Below are 27,912 nucleotides of genomic sequence, written 5' to 3'. Positions count from 1 at the left end.
TGTGTATTTGATATGCTGATAACATGATTGAGCTACATCACAGAAATCTTCACATGAATAATCTACATTAAGCCTATTTCAATTATCAATAAGAAAGAATGCATCTTCATGTCTCCTGATATAGGTGGTTGAGATTGAGAGTGAGTCAGAGGCAGTGGAGACAGCTCTGTTGCTGAGGTGAGTGCTGAAAGGTGACAGGCAGTTTTTTTATGCAAAAGTAGGTTAGTGCTTGCTACATAGCCCGAAAAAAGTTTAATTTCTAAAAATCAGATGCAAACAAACATAAACTTTGGATTTGATTGAGGTGACCAAAACCACTAATGAGAGTTGGCCTATAATAACATGAAACATGACCTGTTATGCATTGACGTGTAATGCCAATTTCTGTACTGTTTTAAGGCCATTATCAATATGAAAAAGTGCTCAATGCATCTGCATGTCTCCTGATACAGGTAGTTGAGACTGAGAGTGAGTCAGAGGCATGAACCGTTTTCTCTCTCTCTCTCCTCACTGTGCTCTGTTAGTTAGCGTAGCCTACTGATCCCAGGTCAGATGACATAACCCTGGTGTCAGATCAGATATCGTATAAAGCCGTTGCTATTTTACTGCCTAAAAAAACAACACTTATGTATACTCAGCCTAACCTGACAAGCCAGATGGATGTGTTTCACACATCCATCTGGACAACCTTCAATACTAAGCGTTTGGGAAAGGGCGGAGGATTTGAAAAAAACTCAGAATTTGACTGGATGAACGTTCTGTCTGTCACATCTTTACAGGCCAATGGGAGCAACAAAACGTGACGTAGCTGTGACCGAGGTGCGTGTGCGCAGCTACTGAGGAATAACACGAACCATGGCGACTATGGACATGTCAGTACACGACTTTTGTCGTTTGTGAAAAGCAAACAACTCACTGCTGTTCTTTGTTCTTCTTTTAACGAAGAAATGTCATCAAGTTCTGATAAAACTGGCGCTTTAGCAGCATCCCGCTAATCTCTTCCTCCATAATTGCTCCGGCCTCTTGCTGCTGCTTGTTTACGTCACATCTTCGGCACCTGAAAGCACTGCCCCTCATTGCTGATTGGTCCTCTCACTTTCTAAACGGGCCCAAACAGTTCAGATGGGAGCTTTGCAAGATGAATTCGCCAGTGAGAAGCAAGGAAGCGGGCGTATCCATCTGCTTTGCAAGGCTATAGCAAGCTAGAGATGGGCGATACCAGTGTTTTTTGATTCGATACGATGCGATACTTTTTGATGTAATTTTATTGATACTAATACCGATACCAATACTTTTGAAGAAAGAATAAAATATTGGTCTTGCAAACTTTCAAAAGTTACACATTTCAGGCAGTTAAAAAAGGCGTGTGCAGGTCATTCAGAAATTCATTTAGGGAGAAACTTCAATTAAATTAAAATGTTTAAGCAGGTAAAAAGTAAACTATGATAGCACAAACTTGTAATATATCCACAACATAACCAATTTCTATTCTTTTTTTAAAATTCAGATAGAAGGGCTATAGTAGCCATCTATACCCACTAATTTGAAACAAAAATGTAAGAAAAACACATTATCAAAGATTTTCATAGAAATATTTATCTTGTGGCGCGCCAGTAGTCAAGTGGTTGAGGCGCGTGCCAGGTGCGCAGGCGACCCGGGTTCGAATCCGGCCCATGGCACTATTTCCTGGATGTCTCTCCTTGCTCTCTTCCCTGTTTCCAACTCTATCCACTGTCTTATCTAATAAAGGCAAAAAGGCCAAAAAGAAATCTTAAAAAAAAGAAAAAGAAACTGGAGAGATATGAACAAGTGGTGACTAATGAAAGAGTAGAAACAGACTTTCACTGAGCTCCATTTTTACTCTCAACAGTCTCACCAATGCCCTTTATACAACACAATCTGACTGGCAAGATGTCACATGAGTACTAATCAATCAACACTGAAGCCTGGGTGCTACTGACACAGTAAGTGTGAGGCATCATTTCTGTTTTCCTGCTGCCATTTCTCATGCTCATAGAGCTAGGGCTAAATTACTTAAAAATACTTTTTGAACATGACATTTATTTTACTCAGTACCCTTTGTACATAATAATAAATGCATTTCAATTACAAATATCAGTCATCGATGTCATAAACTACTAATAATCAGTATTTGGTCTGAAAAGCCAATATTGGTAGACACCTAGTGAAAATCATGTCAGCCCTTTCTTTTCTTCCTTTTCTTTCCAAATAAGAGCAGCTCTGAATCCAAACAGTAGGTCCATTACTCCTTAGTCTAAGGAACTTTGCACAGTCTGTTTTTTTGTTTTTCTGGGTCTGAAAGTGTCGCACACTAATATTTCATATTTTACACAGTGATTTAAATTTTGTTTGCCATTATTTTTTTCTGAACTGTTTTGATTTTTTGTGTCATATAATGGCCAAAATAACAGCTATTGCACACTGTGCTCTGCCATATATTATTAAGTATTAATTATTGAATGTAATACTTTGAGACCAAAATTTGTACTCACAGCTAACCAAGTAACAAAGAGACTGAATAGAAAATTTTCTCTCTCAGTCGTCAAATTGGCACAAGCTTGTAAAAATAACTTGAATATGAAGGTCTGTATTATTAGGGGATGGATCCATGTTTTTCTTTCCCAAGGAGTGAAAGAGACACAAAATTATCTGGACTGTTTTTTTTGCCTCATATTGTGAATTTTAACTGTGATTAGAAAAATAAATGCATCAGACTTGGTGTGCAAGGTCAAAGAGTGTGATTATCTGATAAATGCATACAAAAATAATGAACTCACTGTACAAAACCTGTTGCCACAAACTTGGAAGCATAGCATTGTCCAAAATGTCTTGGCATGCTGAAGCATTAAGATTGGCCTTCACTGGAGATAAGGGGCCTAGCCAAAACCCTGAAAAACAGCCCCATACCATGGTACTATGGTTTCCACTGCACCACAGAGTTGCTTCTCTTAACAGCAACAAAAGATGGTGTTTAAGGTCTTCCAAGGACTTTTTGCTACATATAGAGATGTTGTGCTCTTTGCTGCGTTAGTTCTTCTTCCTAACATAAGTAAATCTATCCTCCGCTGTTTGTTTTCCAGTGTAGGACGGTCATAAATCACACAACAGAAGAAGTCGCATGAGGTCACTTCATGAACAAATAACTAATGCTGTTGTTTCCTGGTCTCTAAAGGCTGTGATGTATGTGTGCTGTTGTGTGCTTGGAGGATACATTCTGTGTCGACAGGGCTGCAGAGGTACATTATCATTTCTGTATTAAACTCATCTAGCAGCTGAGACCCTGTGACCTGGCTGCTCTGTGTTTGGGTGTGTGCAGGATATGCTTATGGTGGCGTAAAGTCATTATTTGTATGATATGGTGTATGTGTGTGAGATAGAGAGAGAGAGAAATGAGCATAAGTTTCACTACTCGTGGTCCCAGGATGACTTCCAGGCCATGTGGGTGGCACTACTAATGGGGTAATGGACCTCTGCTCATGACCTTAACACTCCTACACCTCTCACACATTCACACAGATATACAATCCTCACATGCAAACACAGCACAGCAGCTGAAGGTCATCTAAGGATAGCCGGTAGCATATATAGAGGGAATAAGCAAAGGCTCAGCAGCAGTCTTAACTCAGTTTGAACTGTGCAAAATGATATTACTGTCAGCTTTTCTTCTTTTCTGTTTCTCATTCAGGGGATTTTTCTTTACTCTGGAAAAAGGGCAGAAAGAAGGCATGAAGTGTTGATCTACTAGTGAGCAAAATTTTACAAACACTTTCCTGTTTGATTTCAAACCAAGCCTGGCTCTATCACACAACCAGAATGTTAGTCTTCTTCAGATAAGTTGAGATAACATCATTTAATTGGACTTAATGAATCCTAAAGGAATCTTTGCTGCCAGCCTGTGTCTACATACAGTACCATTATAGTGCTTAGAATTTAGGTATATTAAAAAACACAAAGCCAGATTTAAAAAAGATTAGAGCTGCTTTTGCAAAAAAAAAAAGAACTGTATAAACAGCTTCATTGTAGTTGCTGACCGTGTCTCTGTTGTTCTAAGCCGTGTTCACACTAACAAAATAGTGCCTTCTTCGGTTTCTAAACCTAGCACAAAAAGTAAGGACAGTTGTGTTTGGTAGATCATTCTTTGTTGTAATAATGCTTCCTTTCAGTAATCTTAAACTGTTGGAAAGCCTGTTTATATGTATGTGGGCGCAACCCACATACTTAGCTCTGCTGCTCATCCCACAAATGCATGTTCCTTACAAATATGGCACCATTTAAAAGGGGAATAAAAAGGCTTTCCAACGACAAAAGACTGATTTTAATGACTGAATCTACCAAACACAAATCATCTTGTTTTTTGTGCTCGTTTTATTTTGTGTGTGTGTGTTTTGCTCTAGCATGTGCCAGACAGGCTTTTTTGTCACAAAAATCTCTCCCTGTGTAAATGTTTCTTCAAACTGCAAAGAGATGCCCAGGAACTGTTGCCTGCGGTGGCACAATACAATTAAATTCAATTAGAGCTCATGCACTGTTTGTATGGAGATCAGACTAACAAACACCCATGCTCGCTAAGGGAGGTGATGGGGAAGCTATGCACTTTTATTTGGTCCAAAATACTGGTGCTCAAGTGTGACATCTACTGGATCAATTAGCTTATTATACCTTTAAGGGTTTCATTCAAAGAGACTCCGCCTTTAAAGGATTGTTTGAATGTTGAACTTTTTCAAAATCACTTAGGATGAAGGAAATGCAGAAATGCACCAGTATCCATTACTTTCTGGTCTTTTCTTGTCATTCAAAACATGAAGCATTTCAGAGTCTGGCCACAGCTCTGAGTCTGATGAGTAAGACCTGTTGAATAGGTCGCAACTTTTCAATTAGCACTTATCTTGTTTCTTTCCTCTCTCTGTTCAGCTGCTGATCAGTCAGTGAAAGACGAGGGAAATGAGTCACATTTAAAAGAATAAATCCACGCACTTCTGTGCCGTTGTTATGGACTTCAGAGGTACACTTTGTTCCGGTACAAGGTCATGATTCATTTGTTACTGAAATATGTTATTTCCTGCTATGGTCCTCTGCTTTTTCATCTAATAACATTAAACTGCTTCTTCCTATCTGCATCCTCCTCACTCAGCGGTTCAGCTCGTTTCACTGTGTCCTTGCCTTTCCACTTCAACATCTCCTCTACCAGCTGTCATAGAAATGTGTTGTTGCTTCTACATCTTGAGTTTCCATCTTTAAAACAAATATCTCCTAACAGCATCAGAACAGCATTACAATACTTAGAGTCAGAAGTCACTGTGTGTATTTATAGTCCCCCAAACAGCTGTTGCTAAGCTGATTTGTGTCCCAGCTGTAATTTCTTCATTCTTCCTTGCCTTTAGATTAAGAGATTACTCACAATAATTATGTTTTGTTTTATTACAGTTATGCAATAGAGGTTCTTCACAATTGAGAGCTTGTAATAAAAATAAAGCACAGGGCTGTTTTAATGACGTGTATTAGAGTTATTCCTTTAGATCTGTGTGGAGTTTAGCTGGAGAAGAAAGGAAGGGTAAGAAACTTCCAATAAGTGTTGGAAATAATTAATTCGGATCTAAAAGACATTGACTGTGGACTTTTTTAATCAGTGTTTCTAGTCTTGTGAATTTTTGTATGAAGATCGGCCACTAGGGGGCGTGATGATATTGAAACTATGTCCAGGTATATGGGGAGGAAATTTTAAAGTGTGACCATTTAAGTGTTAATGACTTTGATTTGTAACCTTATAGGAAATCGCAACCCCGATTTTTGAAAAAGTTTAACCGCTCAAATTTATTTACTAAATGTTTTGGACCCTACATAGAAGAAAACATATTAGACAAAGAGGCAAGACATACATCTTATTCACTCCATGTTCCAGAGACGACATGAAAATGTGGTATTTTCTTGAGGAACTTCCTTGATATTTTGGGAAAACCAACAGTGTTATCCAAGGAAAATGAAATAGATGAGTAGAAAACTTGAGACGAATACTGAAATTTACTCGCAATCATACATAAACCTAAAAAATACATGTTAGAAATTAGCCTTTGTCCACAATCCTGATAAATATGCTTTAACTAGCTCGCTAATGCATAAGCCTACTAAGTGTAAATATATAGTGGGCTGATGTGGTGATGACCAGCAATTTTTTGCCCTTTAAATCTGGATAAGCAGCTATGCTATAGCTAGCAGGCTATTGAGTTCTCTCTGGGGATCTAAGGGCTGAAATCTGCAGTGATTGGGTGAAATCTGCCCTTGAAACCCTTGCAACTATGCTAAAGCTTGCTAATATCTGCATAGGCCTACTCAAAAGGGATTCAGAGAGCTAAACTCTATGATGGGGGGGGGGTCATTTTGGTTCTTAAAGGGATTTTTCTGTATTTTTGAAGTTTTGTTGTGTAAGGTACTTTGCAATAGTCGTGGCATTAGCCTCCAGTAGTTTCCGTGAGCATTTCCCCCTTAGCTTACTTTACTGTTTCCACTGCTGAAAGCCCTCTGACTCAAACCGCTGTTCAGATATACTGAGGTGGAAGAACCTAAGCTCACATTGCAAAATAGTGCCAAACAAGAGACTTTCTGGGTGAAGGATAAAATGCTAACAAATTTTCAATGTACATTTTCAAACAATGGTGGCTCAGTTACAAATGAGCCAACATTGATTTCTTGCCCATGTTTATCTTAAACTCACTAATTATGAGGAGATACTGTGCCCATCTGTGGCGCTGTGTAGCCTAGCTTCCCCAAGAGTGCCCTGTTTGAAGGGACAACAGTCATTTAGCCATTGGAGGCTAATAACACTGCTTTTGTCAAACCCACCTTTTTAGTTGTAGCATATGCCCAATGAGGATCTATAATACACAGTGATGACCAGTGTTAAGGAAATTTCCAACATTCCTTATATTTCTAATGCTTCAGCTAAGTTATTCCAAGGTCACAGGTCAAGATTTACGGTCAGTAGTGGAGACTCTAGGCATCCCGCCTCTTCTCCTGGGTTGATAGTCTAAACTCACATTCTTGACTTAGATAAAATGCTGTTTGCTTCTATAGTCAAGGATTGTTTCCTCACAGCTTGTGTGTCTGTGAACTTTAGACAGAGACAGTCTGGCTCCAGTACATCAGAGTCTGTGGATCATATGTTGAGTTATGATGAAGGTTAAGATGGACCAAAGGTATAAAAGGGTGACTACTTTGGGCTTCGTTAGAAATCTGTCCTCAACTTCTCACTGTGTTGATGTCACTGTTTCTCCTTGGTGAAGACTAGTAAACAGCTCAAACTAAGTCATCTCGTATCTCGTGTCTTCTTTTCACCTCAGTTTTTGGATTGTTTATGAAATATTTCTTATCAACCAGGGAATTCTTGCCCTCAAAGTCCTAGTAAGTATGCGATAGCTAACTATAGCTGGCTCAGTGGGGATCTGGAGGGCCAGAACATATGATGAGGACTTGGTCATTTCAACCCCTTTAAATTCTGGTAAGTGTGTTATAGCTAGTAAAGGGCCTACTCGGCTTGGATCTACAGGGCTGAATTTATGATGAGGAACAGGAATATTTTGGTTCTTGAAATCCCGGTGGGTATAATTAATCTATAGCTATAGCATAGGCTCACTCAGCAGGGGTCTAGAGCCAAAATATATCATGAAAGCTCTTGAAACCACAGTACTCTCTCTCAAAATCTCTGTCCAACTTTTCTTCTTGGGTTTACAGATTCAAGTAGCGTTCTTTCTCACTCCACCAGTTTCTCCTCCTTTTCCACAGTCCAGTCCAGCCTCACACTCTGTATCCAGTTTGCAGCTTTTCGCTTGGTGCTGGTGAGACATCTGGTTGCTGAAAATTGTCACGTCATTATTGTCTTACTCTTGTGTTGTGCAAATTGTGTTGTTTGATATCTTATGTGTGATTTTATAGTAGCACCAACATAAGAAAAACAATTCTCATGTTGCAAGCATGGGAGTGAACCTCAATGCTAGCAAAATTGCCATGATTTTATTCTTAATTTGAAAATGTGTGTCTTTGAAGGCCAGTATAACTCATCCTTTTCTTAACAGTCAAACATAACACTTATGGAGAACCTATACTGTGTAAAATGTAAACAACAGCTGTCTTTCTGGCAGCATGCTCTTCTTACCTGCCCAGTGGCTGCAGTAATGTAGAAATAACCAGTCTTGTTCCTGACAGTTTGCTTTTTTTAGGTCATATAAACATCAGAATTTATTTCAGCCTGTTACATAACCATAAAAAAACTCCTCACTGAAGCTTTAAGGTGTGTTTTCACTTCAGGTCACGTACTCTCCAAGTCCAGTTAATGTTGTCGGTAATGATTAGAAAAGAAATGAGCGACTGAATCATTTATTCATATTCCTTTTTGGAGCCTGATACCTTCTGGGTCTCCAGTAGTGAAAGTTCTCCTTCCAGTAAACACAGCCTCCCACTCCTCAGTCCCACAACAGCTCTCCTTGGCTCTCTGCCTTCCCCCGCCTACTCACGGCTTCTGTGCATTATCAAACCATCTTCACAGAGATGGAAGCAGTATGACCTCAATTTTATTCTCACTTAATACAGCATGAGTTCCTGTGACAAAGTGAAGATGACTTTTAGCAGTGTGGGTGGCAACTTATTTTCCCCTCGAAGTGTCCCAAAAACCAACACATTTCCACCATTCAATCCATAAAAAAAACAATGCTGAACGTATCGAGATCAGCAGATGAATCTGGCGACCTGCAGTGTTGCTTTTAAACTCAACATACTCAATGTTTGCCTGCAGACATTCAGTGCACATTTATTTTAAAGACTGTTAATGCAGATGTTTTTCAGACTTATTCTATTTCACAGAATGTCAGCAGTCGTTCTGTTTTGTTTTTTGTCCTTCTATGACATCTTGGTACATCATCCCACATACTGAAGACATGCACTTCTTTAGGCTGTCTATAGAATTTAGTGATAGAGACACTTTGTCTTAGTGAGAGCTGCTCAGCAGAAAACATCATGCTAGTTGCTGGTGTCATCACTTTAGCTCTATGTTTCTATGATTGTAAATGTAAAAGCACAGTAGATCAGTGCTCTGCAGCTTTGTAATGTCTTTGTTCACATGTTTTTTGCACACAATGCAGACTGTTTCTGTTTTACTCTAGGACAGCAGTAATTGATCAACCAATCGATCAGGAAGCCAAAAAAAAATAAGCTGGAAACAGGTTTGGTCTGGTGTGTGGTTAATATCAAACGATAATACGACCCTAACTTCCAAAAAAGTTTGGATGCTTTTTAAAATTTAAATAAAAACAGAATGCATTAATTTTCAAATTTTATAAATCTATATTTTATTCCCAATAGAGCAAAAAAAATGTGTCATGTAATATGCAGTGTAGTCCTACTGCACACGAATGAACCATGCTGGGATGCATTAGTATAAAACTAAAACTGAAACTCCTGTTCACTGCCAACTTGCTACAAAAGGCATCAGGCAAAAGGTTGAATGGTAAAAAAATGAGAACATCTTAAATAAGAAATGGCTCCAAACTTGCCACCAATTAACATCATAACATCTGCAAATCAACAAGCAAACAACAACAGCTTCCTGAATGAGAGAACCTTTGATGAAAATCTGATACAAGCCAAAGGCCAGATTTACACAAAAGTGGAAGTGATTTTCATCAATCTGAAGGGACTTGGTTAAGCTTCTCTCTCTTGACCTTTCCTCCAAAAAGTCTCTTTAGAATAGGCGGCGTGTTCCTTTAAGCAGTGTGCTTTCCTGTTACAGTGAAACCAGTTGTGCAGGCGTGTAGCGTGCATGCTTCTGATTTGTTTCTGAGCTCATGATGACTCTTTTTTCTTTTCAATCTGCAGCTATTTTAATTTTGAACTGCTCCTACATCAAAAGCACAAGCTACCAAAAATAAATGACACTCTGATTTTAGAAGGAGATGCTAAAAATTAATACAGGATAGCCTGAAGAAAATCAGAATAACTGGATTCTTAATCTTTTTTAGTAACGATGGAAAAAAGGTGAGAGAGAATCTTACTCTGTTTTGAAAGTGTTGATGATGTAACCTTGCATAGCAGATGGATTCACCTGTTTCCATGTTTCTCACTGGCGAATCCATCCTGCAAAGCTCCCGTCTGAACAGTTTGGGCCCGGTTAGAAAGTGACAGGACTAATCAGCATCATGGGGCAGTACTTTCGGGCGCAGCAGAGTCATGACGTAAGCAAGCAGCAACAAGAGGCCGGTGCAATAATGGTGGAAGACATTAGCGTGGATGCTGCTAAAGCGCCAGTTTGATCAGATCTTGACGACATTTCTTTGTTAAAAGAAGAACAAAGAACTGTCCGACTTTTGCTGCTGTTCTTTTATTGACAGCATTGAGTTGTTTCTTTTCAAAAATGACAAAAGTCATTTACTGACATGTCTACAGTCGCCATGGTTTGCGTTATGAAGTTCCCTGTGGAGTTTACTCCTTCAGTAGGGGTGCAGCTCGATAGCAACAACGTTGTGCGTTTTATTGCTCTGATTGGCCGTAAAGATGTGACAGACAGAACGTTCATCCAATAACCCTCTGAGGTTTTTTTTCAAAGGCTCTGCCTTTTCCCAAACACTGTGTATGAGTGGTTTACTGGATGGATGTGTGAAACAAATCCATCTGGCGATGATGTTGTTTCTTGTCAGACTTTCAGTGATTTCTTAAGAGTGATCAATAGATAAAGCCCAAGTCTAACACTAAACCATGGGGGAAAGTGGGAAAATTTGTCAGGACTTTGATCGATAATTATTGATAAATCCCAAGAGAGGGAAACGTGCTTTACCCTTTATTATCAAGATCAAAATGCAAGTATCTCTGTGTGAGAGTGTTTAAAGAGTTATCAAAAACCTTTATTTTCAATCCTGCCATTTACTTGGGCTAGTTTTGTAGTACTTGTTAACATGTTTTTCATTGTTTCTGTAACAGCCTTTCAGATTTCAGATTCTTTTTTATTGTCCCACGAGGGGGAAATTAGCTATATAAATCACTTAATATAAAGAACCACATACACAAAATAAAAAAGCAAAAAGTTGGTCCAGAGCTCAACCCAAGGAGAAAAAATTACTACCAACTTATGCAAAGAGCAAAGTGAAAATGTGCACATGAGCAATAATAGTGCAAAAAGAAGAAGGAGGGAACCTAAGGGCTAATTACCATTAAGTAAATGAATTGTACTGTGGATAAATGAGACCTGGAGTCTTCTAGTCTTCCTCACATGAATCCTAAAATGATGACCTCAGGGCACAAGCTCAAATTCTTTGTGAAGCGGATGATTTGGACAATCCAGCAGCCAGCCTCAGGACCTGCCATTAAACAACCATTACCCTGGTCAGCTGATATCTGGGGATTTCCAGCAGTTTTGCAAGACGATTTTTACTGGTCAGGTTTAGGTTTCCAAACCATGCAATGTTGCAAAAGGTTAAACCAGTCAATAAAACTTCTGTAAAAGAGTCTTCATCTCAGAAGAGACGAACAGCACCTGAGTATTTGTAGCTCTCCCTAAACTCCCTGTTCACTCTGATAATGGTTTGTAGAGGAAAAATGGGAGACGTTCTAAAATCAATAATCCTGTTGTCTCTGACACGTTTAACTCAAGCCTTTTCTGTGGTTGTCACCAAGTGATTTTTAGCTTTGAGTCGATTTTCATTTGGCGTTTTCTGACATGCTTGTCACTCTATCTTATGCATCCTTTTAAGACTTTGTCTATTTTTTTGATATCTGATTGTTCCTGTAAAGCTCTGTGGGCTGCATGTAAATGAAGCTGACGCGGGATCCCTGCTCTCAGAAGCAAGGATTTGGTGCCCCTTAGTGGGCAAACACAGGTCTACCTTTGAATTAAACTCCAGAGACAAGAACTATGGAATTGCTTTCACACTTTTAAAAGAGGATCCTCTGAAGGCAACTGAACAGAAACCTAGACACAAGGAACTGGGCAGTAAAACTGTGTTTTGTCTGTTAAATGTTTTTTTGATTGTTTTTAGTGCGTCTGTTTTGGGATTTCAAATGCATAGAGACAGGCATTGCGAATTAGCTCTTACTTTAAATGCTGTGGTGTGTGGCAGCAATTTACTTGCTGCATACTTGTCCCTATACAAATAAACATTAAAAAGATAAATACAAATAGAGTCATCCTCAAGTTTATGAAAAAAATAATAGATGTAAAAACACAGAAATTAGGTTTTAAAGGTACCAAAAAAGATGGAAGAAAAAAATGGATTAAAAAAAAAAGATAATAAAAAAATATGGCTAACTGAGATGAAGCAGTGGTTTTCAACTGGTGAGTTTGGATCCAAAAGTGGGTCACAAAGGTCAGGAAAAATATTTAGCGAAAGGTCTATGACGTATGTAAGCCCTTAGTGGATAGAAGGTAAATCCATGATTTTATTGTTTTTAGATTGTTCTATCATGACTATTCGTAGTTCGGCCCTTTTTCAGATTCTAATTTATTTATCTCCTTTTTACTGGATCAAAAAGCTGCTTTTCCCAAGATAAGTGGGACATTCCTGAAGAAATTCCTAAATTTCCGTGCTATCTTGGAGTAAGATGAAGGTTTGTCCTTCTGTAGTGATGTAGTGATGATTGTTTGATGCATCCTGTCTTTGTTTAATTATGTTTTGTTCCATTTGGGGTTCAGACTGCATAATTTTTCTTTAAATAAACTTGACATTTTTAAGATTATGGTCCTGATTAGTCAGGCAGGTGCTGGTGGGTCATGATGCCCAACAAGTTGAGAGCCACTTTATTTTTTCAACAGATTATTTTCCCTTGCCCCTGGTGATATGCAAGACATCCAGAGCATGAACTGGGTTGTGTGAATCCTCCTTCACACACGATGGCGCTCTCAGGAGGCTTACATGCTACATCAGGGACTCACTTCAGCCTCAGTTTTTGGCCCAAATATGCCTTAAAGTTCTGCACAGTAGTGTAATTGAAACAGCAAGCCTTATCCTTGCAAGCTACTTGTTCCAAAACTGAATAGCCCTGATGGCAAAAGAACGGCCTCCTTTAGGTCCAAATCTCATCTTTGCACCTATCAGAGGAGCCAAACCTGACCAAGCCTGAAAGTATAGGGTTATAAGAAGTAAGCAGTTCTCCTAGTAGATCAGACCCACATGTGCTTTAAACTTCTTTCTAAATACGGGGAACAATGAAAAAGAAGCCAGAATTGTGGTGATGCCATCTGTCGTTACATCTTTAATAGTTTTTCTTTAATCATCAGTGTACTGTCTTCTATTTGACTTTCAATAAATATTAAAACTCTTTAATTTCTTGCCCCTGTCTTTCTTTAGGACAACAAAGAGCCTCCAGACTGCTGCCTCAGCGAGTCCTTCACATCTCCTTCTTGCACGCTGGGTGTTGACCTGCGACGTGGCCGACGGCGCTTCTCAGGCAATCTGCAGCTTCCCCCGCTGTCATGGCGTCAAGGCGAGAGGTCACGGACGCCGGATGATGACTTCATAGCCAGGCCGACGTCTTTGCCCTTTGGCGCCCCGCCAAGGATAGATATCACGCCGGTGGATGGTGATTGGTGAGAAAACAGACCAAGGATTTGCTTTTTTTTGGCAGCAGAGAATGCTTACTGTTAAAATCAGCTGGATCTTTTGTTTGGGTTTTGAAGATGTTAACTCCATGGGTTGAGATTATTTCATCCCTCTGGCTGTCATTTAAAACATTTCATTTCTTGAAGTGCTTCTAAATGTGTACATGACAAGACAAGATATCTCTTTCATGCTCTCTGAATGAGGATATTCACAAAACAATACTGGTATAGTGTGGATTAGTTTGGTTGGTACTTACCTGTGGTCTCAGTTTGTTTGTGTATGTTTTAAATTTAAAAGAGGATTCTTTCATGGACCTTTATTGATGTTTAAAGCCACACATATTTTCTCTGTCTGAGTCTCTGGACTCTTTGAGGAGAGATGTGATCTTAGGATGTCGAATCAGCTCTTCATAGCACTTGTGTTTGCTTCTATTCGCTCTGACCTCAGGTTGCACTAACTGTGAGAAATCTTAAGTGGGACAGGAGGTTAACTAAAAGCAGGGAAAAGCTGAAGACCTGTTGGTATAAATGATCTATATCCAGGTACTCAGGATGGTTTAGAAATGTAAAAGGCATTTTATTCAAAGGTGAGAAACAAAAAAGAATACGTGGTGTGTTTTTCATGTAGTCTTAAGTTTCCCCCCTTTCTGAATTATTCCCTTCACTATTTTATGGATACAGAAGCTCTCCTGTTGTCGCTCTTCTTTAATTAAAAGCCAATCAAAAAGAGAATCTCTGGAGACTATGCTATTTTTCCTAAACTTCATGGTTCCCTGACACACTGAGCATGTCCGGCCTTCAGGAGCCCTGTTTGAATTCTCCTCTGCATCAGTGACCGATCCGTCATGTTACATTCAGCCCACTGAGGATGACTCTGCCTTGTTCCATTATTTATGCTTCATGCCTGCAAACCCTCATGAACGTGTGCAAAAACACACCTTCTCCAGGCAACAGGTACACTTTCAGATAACACGCACACAAATGGTGATTATCCAGCTCTCGGCAAGCAGCCCTCTGTCCAGTCAGGACAAATTAATTTTCGCCTTTTCCTAACTATCTAATCAGCTCTGATTGGCCCTGTGCTGTAGAGGGTGCTGAGTAGTTTTATTGGGTGCTGGTATATTTGTGTGCCAGAGGAGGAACACTGAAATAGAAGTTTCAGTGTTTAATTTCTTTCATTCAGATGAATAATGGCTGCTGGAAAGGTCAGTGCTAATCAGCTCTGATTGGAGCAGCACTGAAGTATGCGTTTATGTCCTCTGGCGTAATTGTCTTCTATATGTAGGTAACCTACAAGGCTGTATTGAGTTTCTTAAACTATATACGATATACAGTATACCAAGCGAACATAAAAGTGGAGTGTATAGCATTAGTTCAGGTCATGGAGTCAGTGCTGGCTTGTAATTGAGGTAAGCTGATCTCACACAAGCTATCATCAGCTGATGTCCAGCTGATTCACCCTAAGCATGCTAGTCACTAGTCGCACTCATGCTGCCTTACTTAAACTGCTCTGAAACTTCTTACTTAACCAAATTATGTTGGGCCCTAATATTCATTAAATGAAGTATATGAATTTAAATACCATGTCGTCACAGCCCCTGTTGGTGTGCTGGTCAGGTGGCTGAATACTTTGTCCATTCGTGACGAGACATCTTGAAATTTTCAGGCACTGCTTGGTCTGGCAGACAGATCATACACCTTATGAGCAGCTGCACCAGAGAAGTCAACTGCCTGGGCTTGAATCCACACCGAGGCCTCTTTTCTGCCTTCCTCCACTCTTTTCCTCATATCATCTCCATTAGCATTGATTCCCCACTCTCTTTCCTCTATGTCCTACTTTGTCCACTCTCTCCAATGAACTCATAAAAGCCATAAAATATATCCAGAAATATGTTGAAATTGGACCAGTCCACTACTGGAATCAGAGAATATTTTTTGTCCATTTGGTTATTAATCAATCGATCAATCACTGCAGCTCTAGGCAATATTTACAAGCCATATAGGGCCTACTTATGAAAGACCAACCGAGGTAATTCATACAGGTCATGAGAGTCTTAAACATCCGTTGTTTGATAAAAACAGGAAAATCCTGGAATAAAAACAGGTCTTTGAGTGAATACTTGGAGAGCTGTAGTTTCTTTTTCTACCAGAGGAGGGCAGTGTTAATATGGTTTACTGAATGAAAGTCAACCACATTCATAAATGCAAACCATCAGGGCCTCCTTACAGAGGCTTTAAGAATGGACTTATGGTTTAAATCATGCATGTAGACTTATATGAAGCCCTGGTGTTTCAAGACCTTTCTAAAACTCCTTACATAATTTCTTACCTTTAATTATGTCAACAAATTTTGTCTAATCTAACAGCTAGTTTTACTGTTGCTCATACAGGTGAGATTTGGTGTGTCAACTGTCAGTAACCCATGTTGGTTGGGGCAGACAAGTTCCCCCATGTGCTTCCCCCCTCCTGGTCATCCTCTCTGTTAAAAAGCTATCACACTGCGTGTCCTCCAGGTGTCACCGTGCTGAATGTCAGGGTCAGCAGAACCTCTCTGAAGGCGCTCAAGTCTGATTACTTCCTTCCCCTGTGAAGCCTCCAGCTGCTACATGAGTGTGCGTTTGCCTCTATATATTGTGTGTCCATCTCTGTAGAAGCGTTCTGATACCCATCATCAGCGTCTCTCCTCTCCTCTCCTCTCCTTTCCTCTCAGTGCCTTGTTTTTCTACTTGTACTTATTTAAGTGCTTTCATCAATGATTGTAACAGCAGGAGAGAGCAAGAAGTTATTTTGGGATTCAATTATTTTTCCTGCTGATGTACACAATTGTGTTTAGAGCTCTGAGTGCCTCCTGAATTGATTGTTGTAGCTGGGTGGTTTTTTGGGCTTGTGCTGCTGCCTGTTGGTGCGTAAGTATCGGTGAGTCTGAACTGCAGCCTGATAAAACTCCTATCTTTGAAGATAGAGCATGTGCTTTTGTGTGTGGACATGGATGCAATGAGATACCAGCTTTAGTTCCGTTAGCCACATTGGCAATGTTACCTACATAGCTCATGCAGCTAACAGAGTTAAGGCGCACTCAAACTAGGCCATCTGTACCGTGCCTGGGCTTGTTTCAGCCTAAAGTTCAGTACGTTTGGCCAGCGTGAGTGCAATCGTTCCGTGCTTCAGCGCAGCACGCTTCGCGGCCCTGGCACGGAGGGATGAGGTGGGCCTAGGCACAGCACGGATGCAAATGAAGGAGCACATGCGCAGGAATGTGACGTAAAATTAAGTAACAACAAGAGGAAGTCGCTTGAGAGCGCAGAGAGCACACACAGCCGTATGCTGGGGACAGCAATGGCCTAGTGTGAGTGCGCCCTTAGGTAAGCTATGTTTGCTGTATTAGAGTGTTTTCACGGAGGAGGAGCAGTCTTAATTAATTTAATTTTTTTCAGGTAAGGTTTTTAACTTTGAACTTTAAGTATCCTAACCCTTACCTTAACCCTTACCCTAACCTAAACTGAAGTTTTATCTAATATTATTTTGATAGTTTTACTGTGTTTATCCATTCTGACAGTCTCAAATGAATGGTCTGTGAGAGGGGCTGTCTGAGAAGATTTGGCCAGGCCCCTCTTTAGTTTGGAGGTCATGGGATGAAAAGTTTGAGAAACGCTGCTCTACATTATTTGGACTTCAGACTGTGCCCACATATGTGGATGAAGTGTGAAGCTGCTGACAGCCACAGACAGGTTTAACTCCTGGCTTTATTCATAATGATAACAACAAAGTAATGTTTAAATACTAAATTATCCACATCATTGATAACTAGGATTCAATACAGGATTCAAACTGCAAACAAACAAACAAAGAAACAAAAAACAACAAAAAAATAACAGAAACCTGACTAATCAGAGTTTCTGAGCTCAGTGAAATCAAGTGAATGCTTTTCTACTCCACATTTTGTAACTGCAGCTTTAATGTGCCTTTGACAACTGCCATGAACAATTTCATTGATTTCCCTAATCAGGTAAAGAGAGGTAATTACAATCCTTTAAGGTCCGGGACATCAGTGAGGTGTCTGCATGAGATAAAGCAGGTTTATGCTATTGTGAATCCATCTAAACTTTTACAATGAATTCTAGAGGAACAGACAGTCAGCTTCTATGTTGGTGTCACTAGTAGCACCGTTAGCTGTGCTAGCTTCACATTTGTGTTTAACCCATGGTGTTCTCCAGCTTTCAGTTGGCATACAGAGTCAGTATTTCCAGATGAGATTTAGTCCAACAACAACTGCATTTATTTATTTTTTTCTGTGGTGTTTACACGAAACCGAAATCAACCCAAAGCTTGTGGCAGTGTTTACAGTTGTGTAAAGGGCAGTGCTCAAATATGATTCCACCCTCTTGTTCTCAGCAGCAACAACAGTGTTTTCTGTAATCCCATTTATAGAGTTTCAAGTCATAATATGAATAGAAAAAAATCCATTTATAAGATAAAAGGAGCACAAATTGTCTCTAAAATAAAAACAACTTAGTTATTGCGATCCTAGCTTGACTGTCCAGGAAACTTAATGCAAAGCAAGAGCAAAGGTCAGAACACAAACACTAGCATTAATCTATTTTCAGTCCAAACCTCTGTGATATAATGATGTAATTTGGTATGTTCTCCACCCTGGGTCAGGATGACACCAGACAGATTATGGCCCATCTGTACTCTGTGTACTTTCTTTATGGAGTGTATTTGTGAGCTCTGCCCTCTCTGCTGGTGCCCCTGGAGGCTCCTCTAGTGACAGTCCACAGACCCAATGACTGGACATCAGATAACACACTTTTCATTTAGCATGCACACAGTTTAAGACAGAACACACCCTCAAAAATGCAAACATGTTTACATTTGTAGCAACCGTTTTCATGTGATGTCAGGCTCAGGATGAGAAGCTACTGTAAATGCTGCTTTGATGTTATTTTCTGCATGCCATGTTGGAATGAAGCAGGAACTATGGGAGGAGCGTAACCACTGTGAAACAATCAGCAAATGACTCGCTGTCCTTTGAACCCCCTTTGCTGCGCTCTGTCTCCACTTGCAGCATCTTAAAGTTGACATACTGATGTTTTTTCTTCAAAACTTTTGGTACTAAAGTTAATGGATATTATATCTTGTGGTACCAAAAGTATCCATGTATGGAAAATTTTGACACCCTTACCTAGGACTTTATATGTAGCAAAGTAGCTAAAGGCTACAGTCATGTAAGCTAGGAAGCTAATAGCTAGCCACCAAACTAAAGACCAAAATTATCTAACGTAGGAAGTACCTTGCCATTAAGTAATATCAAACTACCCAGCTGGAAGCTATAGTTTTGTTAGCTGAAAGCTAACAAAATTTTACCTACCTAACTGGAGGCTAAAATTGTGTTGTACCTTGCCTGGAAGTAATACCTAGCAAACTTTAGCTGGAAGCTAATGTTTTCTTGGAAGTAAAATCGTAGCTACCTAGCTAAAGGCTACAGTTCTGTTAGCAAGAAAATAATTACCTAGCTAACAAACTGAAGCTTGAGTTATATTAGCTTAAGTAGCTACCTTGTCAGAAAGTACCAAGTCAATAAATACTGAGATTTTATCAGTTGCACCATTGCTGTTTTGTTGATCATAGTTTAAAATGTATTGAACCTTTGGTAACTTTGCAGCAGTAGGCCTATGCTAATGTTGGCTAGTGTGGTTGAATGCTTAAGTAAGGAGTTGACGTAGCATTTGTAATTTCATGATTCCCTCTGGGTGTTGACTGTTTAGTGTTTTGTCATTTGCCAACATATCAAGGAACAGCAAGTTGATTTTACCTTAAATTTACAAAAGATTTGCCCAAAAATAAACCTTGAAAAAAAAAAAAAATTACAAAAGATTTATGACATTGTAGCAGCTTTGAGTGCCCCACTCTTTGCAACCAAAAGAGGAAAATTATGTCTCTTAAGTCAAGTTGAAGCTATTAAGTTCCAACTGCACATATGAAGACTTTTGATCCTCCTTATTCTCTTTATTTAATGGTTACACATATTTTGCTATTTGTAGATTTATCTTGGGCACAGATAACCAAAAGGACCTTCAAAATTCAGAGAAAAATACACTATATGGACAAAAGTATTCAGCCACCTGACCATTGCACCAACAGCAATTTTAATGACATTGTATCCATGTACCTTAATACACCTTTTGCAGCTTCTACTCTTCTTTTACAGCTTTCCACAATACTTTGGAGTGTTTTTGTGGGAATTTGTGTTCATTCATGCTGTACAGCATTTATGATTGCAGACACTGATGTTGGACAAGAAGGCTTGGCTTGCAGTCTCTGTTCCATTTCATCCCAAAGATGGAGTGCTTTACACTATTCCATCTGATGCTTGGCATTGGACATGGTGATGTGAGGTTTGCATGCAGCTGCTCTGCCATGGAAAACCCGTTCCATGAAGCTCCTGCTGCACATTTTGGTGCTTACATAAATACCAATGGAAGTTCAGAATTCCTCAACTATGGCGACTATTACTCACCATGCGCTTTCGCAGTTGTTGACCCCACTCTGGGATTTAACATGGTCTTCCACATGGCTAAGTTTCTGATAATATCACTTATAGTTAACAATGGAATATTCTTCAGGAATGAAACATCCCAAATTTCATGACCAATTTGTTACAAATGGAGATGCATGGCCAAGTGCTTGATTTTATATACCTGCAGCCACAGGTCTGATCGAAACACTTGAACTCAATAATGAACAGGTGTGGCCAAATACTTTTGTCCATATAATTTATGTCTGTAGGCTCACATGAGGAAATAAAGGTAAATAAGAGGTTTGATGTGCTCAGGCTGCTCCAGAGAAGTATAGTTTTTGCAGCTTCTAAACGCCTTGCGCAACAACAGAATATGTATTTCATTATTAAAATGTATTTTTATAAAATAAACTGACAATACTTTCAATCAAAAAAGGAAATGTGGCTCACCTCAACCTTCACTGCAGTTATGATGCGTCCACAGCATTTTGCGTGATTTGCAAGCTTAGCTGGTGGATTTTGGATGGTCCGATGCAGTCAAGTGTTATGCTAAACCCTCAGAGCAAGCAGTCTCATCTTCCAGAGTCTCATCAGCTTTTGGAGAATTTAGGAGAAAAATAAGCCGTCATATTTACCTTGACTCTTCTGGTTGTCAGTTTGTGTTGCTTGCTTATCCTTACACACATGTGTCTTAATCAAGCCGCCAACTTTTTTAAGGATTACTGTCTTAATGATACTGTTCACCCTGATACCCTTAGAGAGAAATCTGCAGCAGTTGTCATCCTTTCTCTGCTTTCTAGATCTGTAGAGAGGAGAAGTATTACCACTCGATATCAGAGGAAGCTTTCTTCTGTCTCTTCATCTCTTTTAGGTTCAACCTCAAACATCACACTTGATTTCTTTGCATTCTTTTCATTTTCATTTCTGTAAGCCTTCATCCTCTGAATTTGCCTTGATTGACTGAGCATAATTCATGTAAATAAATAAATAATTCACAGCCTCTATTCAACCTTGTCACCAGCTGCGAATGCAGCAGCTGCAGGAGAAAACGTTTATTATCTGCTCTGTGTTTGAGTCTCTTTTCAATAAGAATAGACAGCTTTTATGTAACCGTAGATGTAACCTATCATGCACAAAGTCAGCATCAGTCTCCTGCATCTGATCCTTTCTCCAAAATAACACACAAGCACACAGAGGTCCTGAGGGTGTTCTGGTTGCTCTGCTCAGGGTTTCACTGTAGGAGGCAGAAGCAACCTGAGGCAGGCTGAACCGTCTTTCTTTGGAGCTCTGACATTATTGAAGGTGACACATGGGGTTTGGGAGGGAGGGTAGGGGTGGTTATGACATTTTAACTCTATACTTGTTCGGCAAGGTAGGAAAAAAGGAAAATTTGGCAGGTTATTGATTGTCAATTCACTTAAATGTTTCTTGTTATTACTACTCAAAAAGGGCATGTGCCACAAGGATTATCCAATGGGAGTAACCCTTTAATGCAATATACACAAATTACACATTGACTTTATATGGATCTTTAAGGAACCAAAATCTTTCACCACTGCAAAAAGGCAATAGATGTGCAACTAATATTTATCATATGAATAATTTAAACAGGAAATTATAAGACAAATACTCATCATTGTATCTCCAAACCTTGTGACATCCTCACATTGCTCAAATAATGTTGAAAGCCCCAAAGGAAAAAAAAAAAATGACTGAGAAAAATACAGCAAACTCGGTTATAATGGTGCGTCTCTTGAGAGATGGCCATGACTTCTTGAGGGATCATGGGAATTTGCTTATCCGGTCTACGTGTGTTTGTTTCTTGGATGTGAAGAAGGCCTATTATTATGTCTCCTGGGGAGGCATGCCGAGAGCCTTCGATTGCTTGTGCAGCCAGGGGGAGGAGGGTTTGGGGACTTTAGAATGTCGTTTCTGCTTTTTGCAGATGATGTTAACCTGCCACGCCAGATAGATTTGTTTCACACATCCATCTGGTAAACCTCTCATAGACAGTGTTTGGGAAAGGGCAGAGCCTTTGAAAAAAACCTCAGAGGGTGATTGGATGAATGTTCTGTCCATCACATCTTTACGGGTCAGAGCAACAAAACTTGACGAAGCCGCTACCAAGGAGTAAACTCTACAGAGAACTGCATAACACGAACCATGGCGACTGCAGACATGTCAGTACATGATTTTTGTCGTTTTTGAAAAGAAAACAAGTCAATGCTGTTCATTGTTCTTTTAACAAAGAAATGTTGTCAAGTTCTGATAAAACTGGTGCTTAAGCAGCATCCATGCTAATGTCTTCTGCCATAATTGATTGTTGCTGCTTGCTTATGTCACTACTCAGCAGTGCCTGAAAGTACTGCCCCTCATCGCTGATTGTCCCTGTCACTTTTTAACCAGGCCCAAACTGTTCAGACAGGAGCTTTGCAAGATGGATTCGCCAGTGAGAAACACAGAAATGAGCGTATCCATCTGCTTTGCAAGGTTAAGATGACGTGGGCTCTTCAGCCTGAGACCTCCATCAGGCATTTTGGTGGTTTTCCAGCTTAATAAGAAATCCTCAAAGTCTGAAGCCATGGCTCTTTGCTGCAGGATGGTAGATCGCTCCATCTAGGTTTGGAGCGCGTCTCTGCTCCAAGTGAAGGACTTCAAGTTTCTTGGGGTCTTCTTCTGAAGTGAGGGTAGAGTAGACTGTAAGATTGACACTGTCATACTCATGACATGACACCTGTCGTTCACATGAAGGAGGTGTTGTGAACATTTATAAATGAAATTTTTGTTTATTTTTAAATTTTTGTTTAATTTTTTTTATTCTTGGAGGGATTGTGGACAGGCCAGGGGCACATATTTTTGTCAGAAAAGCCTGAAAAAGTGTGTTTTGAATGATATGTGACCTTTAAGAATATGTAATGAAGTATATTGATTGTCAAATACTTCCTCAACTTGAGCTTTAGGGGAGAAGCTGTGGTCTCTTTTAGAAGCACTAGGAGTCCATTTTCCCCTTAATTTCAATACAAAATCCAGTTTGCTTTTCATCGGTGGATATTTCTAGGACATATTAGTCAGAAAGAAAAGCACTGGACAGTTTTTTTCTCAATCTGTCCAGTATTCTGCTTATGAATCAGTGATTACTTGTTCTTGGATAGAGAAGGGTGGCATACGGCGAAGAGCCAAAGATTACCATGCATCACTCACTGATTTAAAACCAACAACAAATACTGTACTACACACTGCTCTTCTCATTTTACACCCCACATTTACTACAAGTGTTTTCTTCTTTATATACAGGCTAGGAGGGACTATTTTCAGAAGCCTTTATTGGCAAGCATCTGGTGAGAAAGCACTCCATGCTCCGATGGCTCAGAATCATCAGTGACTCACAACCAAAACAAATCAGTCCTCAGAGCTGACAAACAAGCGCTCACATAGATGATACTCGTCACGCTGCCACTCATCCTCTTCTTTCTTATCCCTCTAGGTTTTTTATTCCACATCTTTCCTTTTCTCTCTACCTTCAGGGCATTTTTCCCTTTTCCTTTCTTCTAATCTCTCAAAGTCGTCCTTTGTGAGCAGGGATATGTAGGAATGACTGAATACATCTAATATATTTTTCTTTCCCTCTAACTACTGTAGAAATGTTATGGGTGGATTGTTTCCATTCAAACTTTTTTTATTAAAGATTTATTTATGCAAGATGGGACAGTGAGCGTAGTTTGAAACCAGGAAGAGTGACTGTAGGGAATGACATGTTGGAAATGCTTCATGGACAACAGCCTCTGCATGCCATGCCACTGCAACCCCTTTGATTTAAATGATAACATGAGAGTATAAGTGTTTTGTGGGAGAATACAGTTTGATTGATTGATTGATTGATTAGCCTCCTTCAAAATTGGATTTGTCCCTGTAATGAAAATAATATGACTTACTAGACAGTTTGTTTAGTGGTCTGTAGATAAAACTAGGTATATACAGTGCTTAACAAATTTATTAGACCACCTGTCATATAAACAAGAAAACATAAATATTCAAGAAATCTTTCAAAAACTTGTTTAAAACTAAAAATGTTGGCATTTATTTGGCAAATAACAAACTGAAATAACTAAATAGTCCTTTTTCACACATAATAACCAAAAAACTTCATATTTTGTATGGCCTCCTTTGGCCTTGATAACAGCTTGCATTCTTGCTGGCATTGTTTTTATGTACTTTTCCACAGTCTCTTTTGTTATTGAGTTCCAAATAGTTTCTAGCTGTTCCTACAGATTTGCTTTAGATGAAACTTTTATGTGATCAATCTTTGAACCTACTAAATCCCAAATTTGTTCAATAGGATTCAAATGCAGACTTTGACTTGCCCAGTCCATCAGTTCCAGTACTCCAGATTCCTTTTTCTTGCTCAAATAGTCTCTGCACTGCTTTGAAGTATGCTTGGGGTCATTGTCTTGTTGGTATATGAACCCACCACCAATCAGATTCAGTCCAGAAGGGAGTCCATGAGGCACTAAGATGTTGTGGTAGATGTTCTTCTTCATGATACCGTCGATTTTCACTCGTTTGCCCACGCTGTATCCACAAATGGAACCCCATACCATAATGGAATCTCCACTGTGTTGAATCGTTTGACAGCACTAAACAGAATATAAGATTGCAACAGGATGAAACAATGTAATGTTGTGTGGCATAGAAACAAAACACAACACAACAACATAACTCAAAAAGTTGTGGACAGATTTTGATGAAATTTCAGGAAATGTCAGAAATGGCATAGGAAAGAACTGATTAGATTTCTGGGAGTGATCCGGATCACCGTCTGGATCCAGGAATTTTTTAAAGGATTCTTTACTATTGGGAGATAGGGCTAATGGCGGAGGTCTGCGCTGTTACAACTTTACAACAAGAGATGGCAGACATGAGTAACTTCAATCCCATCAGCATTTTTGGGTGTGTTTCTATTCAAAGTTTTGGAGTTGATAGAGTTTGAAAGACTCATGCCCGGTTGAGGAGACGAGTCGGAGCGTAACAGAGAGAAAGACAGCGAATTGTAGTGAGAATACTCACAATGCTGGGAGGAATAGAGGAATATTCACCCTCTCCGATGACTTCCAGTCGTCCAGTGAGACCATGGGTGACACTGTCAGTGCATCTGTTGGCAGGCAACCATAGCAAAGCCAATGCTTTGCCTCACCGCGTGTCCACCCCACCGGGGAGGGAGTAATCAGCGAATGCCGTGGTGGTAGGCACATGGGGATGGATCCAGGAATTTTTTAAAAGATTCTTCACTATTGGGAGATAGGGCTAATGGCGGAGGTCTGCACTCTCCGAGTGCTTTTCTAGTGTCATATTTTTTCTTTATCATTTAACTTTTCATCTGAATTACTTTTATTGTTGTAGTATCTAATTCATTTTACTTTAGTTATTTATTTATTCCACTGTTTTGAATTATAAACTCTTAAACGCACACCATTTTTTTTGCACCTGCTTGTATTATAACATACCTTTGCCTTGTCCTGAGATTGTTTGATGGTGGTGCCTGTGTTGGTTTTTATTGATCCTTCTGACTATGTAAAGCACTTTGCATGACATGATAGTTAAATGTAAAGATATTGTAGTGGGATTGACAAAAAGAAAGTTATGAAAAGAGGCAGATTATACATCATTCTGTTAAAACACCTCATGCCATGCTAATTATCTTTGAAAGGATTTTAGAGGAACTCTGATGTCAGAGGCTTAGTTCAGAGTGTTTTAAGTCTAAAGATTTAAAACCAATCTTTTTCTAATGAGAAGGTCCACCTCCTTTTCGTCAGGGTCTGTATGAATCAGCTGACCTTTGAGCATTGTGTCTGTGTCTCTTCACTGCTTCCCATTAAGCCGCTTTCCTCCATCATAATTCCATTTAACCATTTTGTTCTTGGCCCGCTCTCATGAGTCGCCTGCCACACTAAAGGTCACAACATCATCAGCAACATTAAATCCCCGCTAAACAAAAATAAATAATAAATTTGACAACCTGTTACTGTGCCTGCCTGCCTGTCGTCACAACAACCACCAGCCAATCCTGGGCAGGAGGGGGCGTGGCTTGCGCTTGCTGCGTGCCTGCTCTCAGCTGCTTGTGTATATTCTGAATGAAACAGCAAGTGAAGCATTAGTGCTGTGCCGCGCTCCACTCACTGCTCCGTGTGTGTGTGCAGAGTGAAGAGCGGGGTGGGGGGATCTGACTGACCCGAGGCATTGGGCATAGTGGGAGTCACTCTGTGCCACACCGGGAGTGCCTTCAGGGGGGAGGTGGGGGGGTTGTTTGCAGAGAGCGGAGGTCAGTCAGGCAGAGGTTGATGGAGGCAGAGGAGGCAGAGAGCAGCACTTCTGAATGTTTCATAAGGGAGATCCTCCAACATCAAGCTGCCTGGATGGACTGAGAGAGAAAGAGTGGGTGCTGAGGTGAGGCAACAGGACACAGAGAAAAGAGGGAGGAAGAGCAACCATGGAAGAGAACCAGTGTTGAGAGGAGGAATCTCTCTCCAGGAAGGAGCTGGATGTGACCCTGCCAAGGGAGAGAGAGGAAGAGGGCACGACTGCTGGCTGGATTATCTCTAAACCCGTGGAGAAGAGGGGAAAAACGAGGGGGCAGCAAAAAGGTGAGCTGGACTCTTCCTGGTTGGATGATTGCATGTGAGATCGCTTCAGGCTTTCTGCTACATCATCCTATCCCAGCGTGAACTTCTCTGATTCAGCATAGAGCAGCTAATGTGACTGATTTTGGACAGCACAAGGGGAAGACTTTTAAGACAGGTCCGATGTCGTCCAACGAGCTGAGCGTGGAGATGGACTCCTGCATCCGGACGTTCAAGGAGCACATGCACCTGGAGCTGGAGCCGCCCAAAATCCCAGGTGTGGTTGGAGGGAAGAGGGGCGCCACGTCTCCGAAGCTGTCCCCTAGAAGCTCTCCACGCCTTTTCCGAAAGCTGATGGTCAACAAGAGCATACGACAGAGGCGGCGCTTCACTGTGGCCCACACCTGGTAAGACCTGGAATAAAGAGGGTGGAAAAGAAGGGTGGGGGGAAAAAGGCACAAATGTTGAAGGTCTGACAGAGGATTAGAGATAAGATAGAGAGGGGAAGGATGTGGATGGAAACCCAGGGGACTTAATGGGGGATGAATTGGCGGGGAATGAAGAGATTGGGAGATTAGGGAAGATAGGAAGTAATGGTGTGTGGTTTTGTGGGTGGAAAGAGGAGGTATTGGAGGGGGATTAGAGGCAAAAAATGACAGAGAAATTGTGTAAGAGGACAGGTAGTGGAGGGGGGAACAGAAAAATAACAAAGAGAGAATACAGGTAGGATTAGGATAAAATTCTGAAGAGCTTGGCATGATGAATGGGGTCAAAAATGATCAAAAAGGGCTGCTGTCTGGTTTGTCACTGGGTTAGAGGATTACATAACAATCACATCACAAACTCCCCTGTCCTATCCTCCATTTTGCTGTTGTGTATCTCTCTCCTTGTCAGGTTAAGAAATTGTGTCTTTGTGCCTGTTTGAATGGCTGCAGTGACACAAAGGGAGTGTAAGGTGGGTTATGCAACCTTGTCGTTCCTTAACCTTTTTGGTTAAACGACCCCGGTTGGTAATTTTTAACGTGTGCACAACACAAAACAAGCAAAAAAGATTACAAGTACATTACAACATTACAGATATGCATCCTGGCTGCTTTCCAATTTTTGTCATGTCATTCACATTGATCTTTTTCTGCTTGGCACTTTTCCTAGATGAGTCTGACTTTCCCGGTTTAACAGGATCATAA

General features: G+C 40.2%; 1 protein-coding gene across 2 annotated transcripts in view; it reads left to right on the top strand.

The window, feature by feature from the left end:
• The window catches only part of pde4ba (phosphodiesterase 4B, cAMP-specific a), a 290,034-nt gene that overhangs the window by 50,043 nt on the left and 212,079 nt on the right, over positions 1-27,912 (top strand). The window contains exon 3 of one of the 2 annotated variants that reach the window (XM_041790949.1): positions 13,344-13,582. In XM_041790949.1, the coding sequence (XP_041646883.1) occupies positions 13,344-13,582 (239 nt within the window). Of the gene's footprint in view, positions 1-13,343; positions 13,583-26,426; positions 27,133-27,912 lie in introns of those variants that run through there. The other variant, XM_041790950.1, reaches the window with a different exon arrangement.

Source organism: Cheilinus undulatus, linkage group 7 (assembly GCF_018320785.1).
Source record: "Cheilinus undulatus linkage group 7, ASM1832078v1, whole genome shotgun sequence".
Classification (NCBI taxonomy): domain Eukaryota; kingdom Metazoa; phylum Chordata; class Actinopteri; order Labriformes; family Labridae; genus Cheilinus; species Cheilinus undulatus.
The sequence above is the reverse complement of the archived record's forward strand: the minus strand, read 5'-3'. Positions and strand labels throughout refer to the sequence as shown.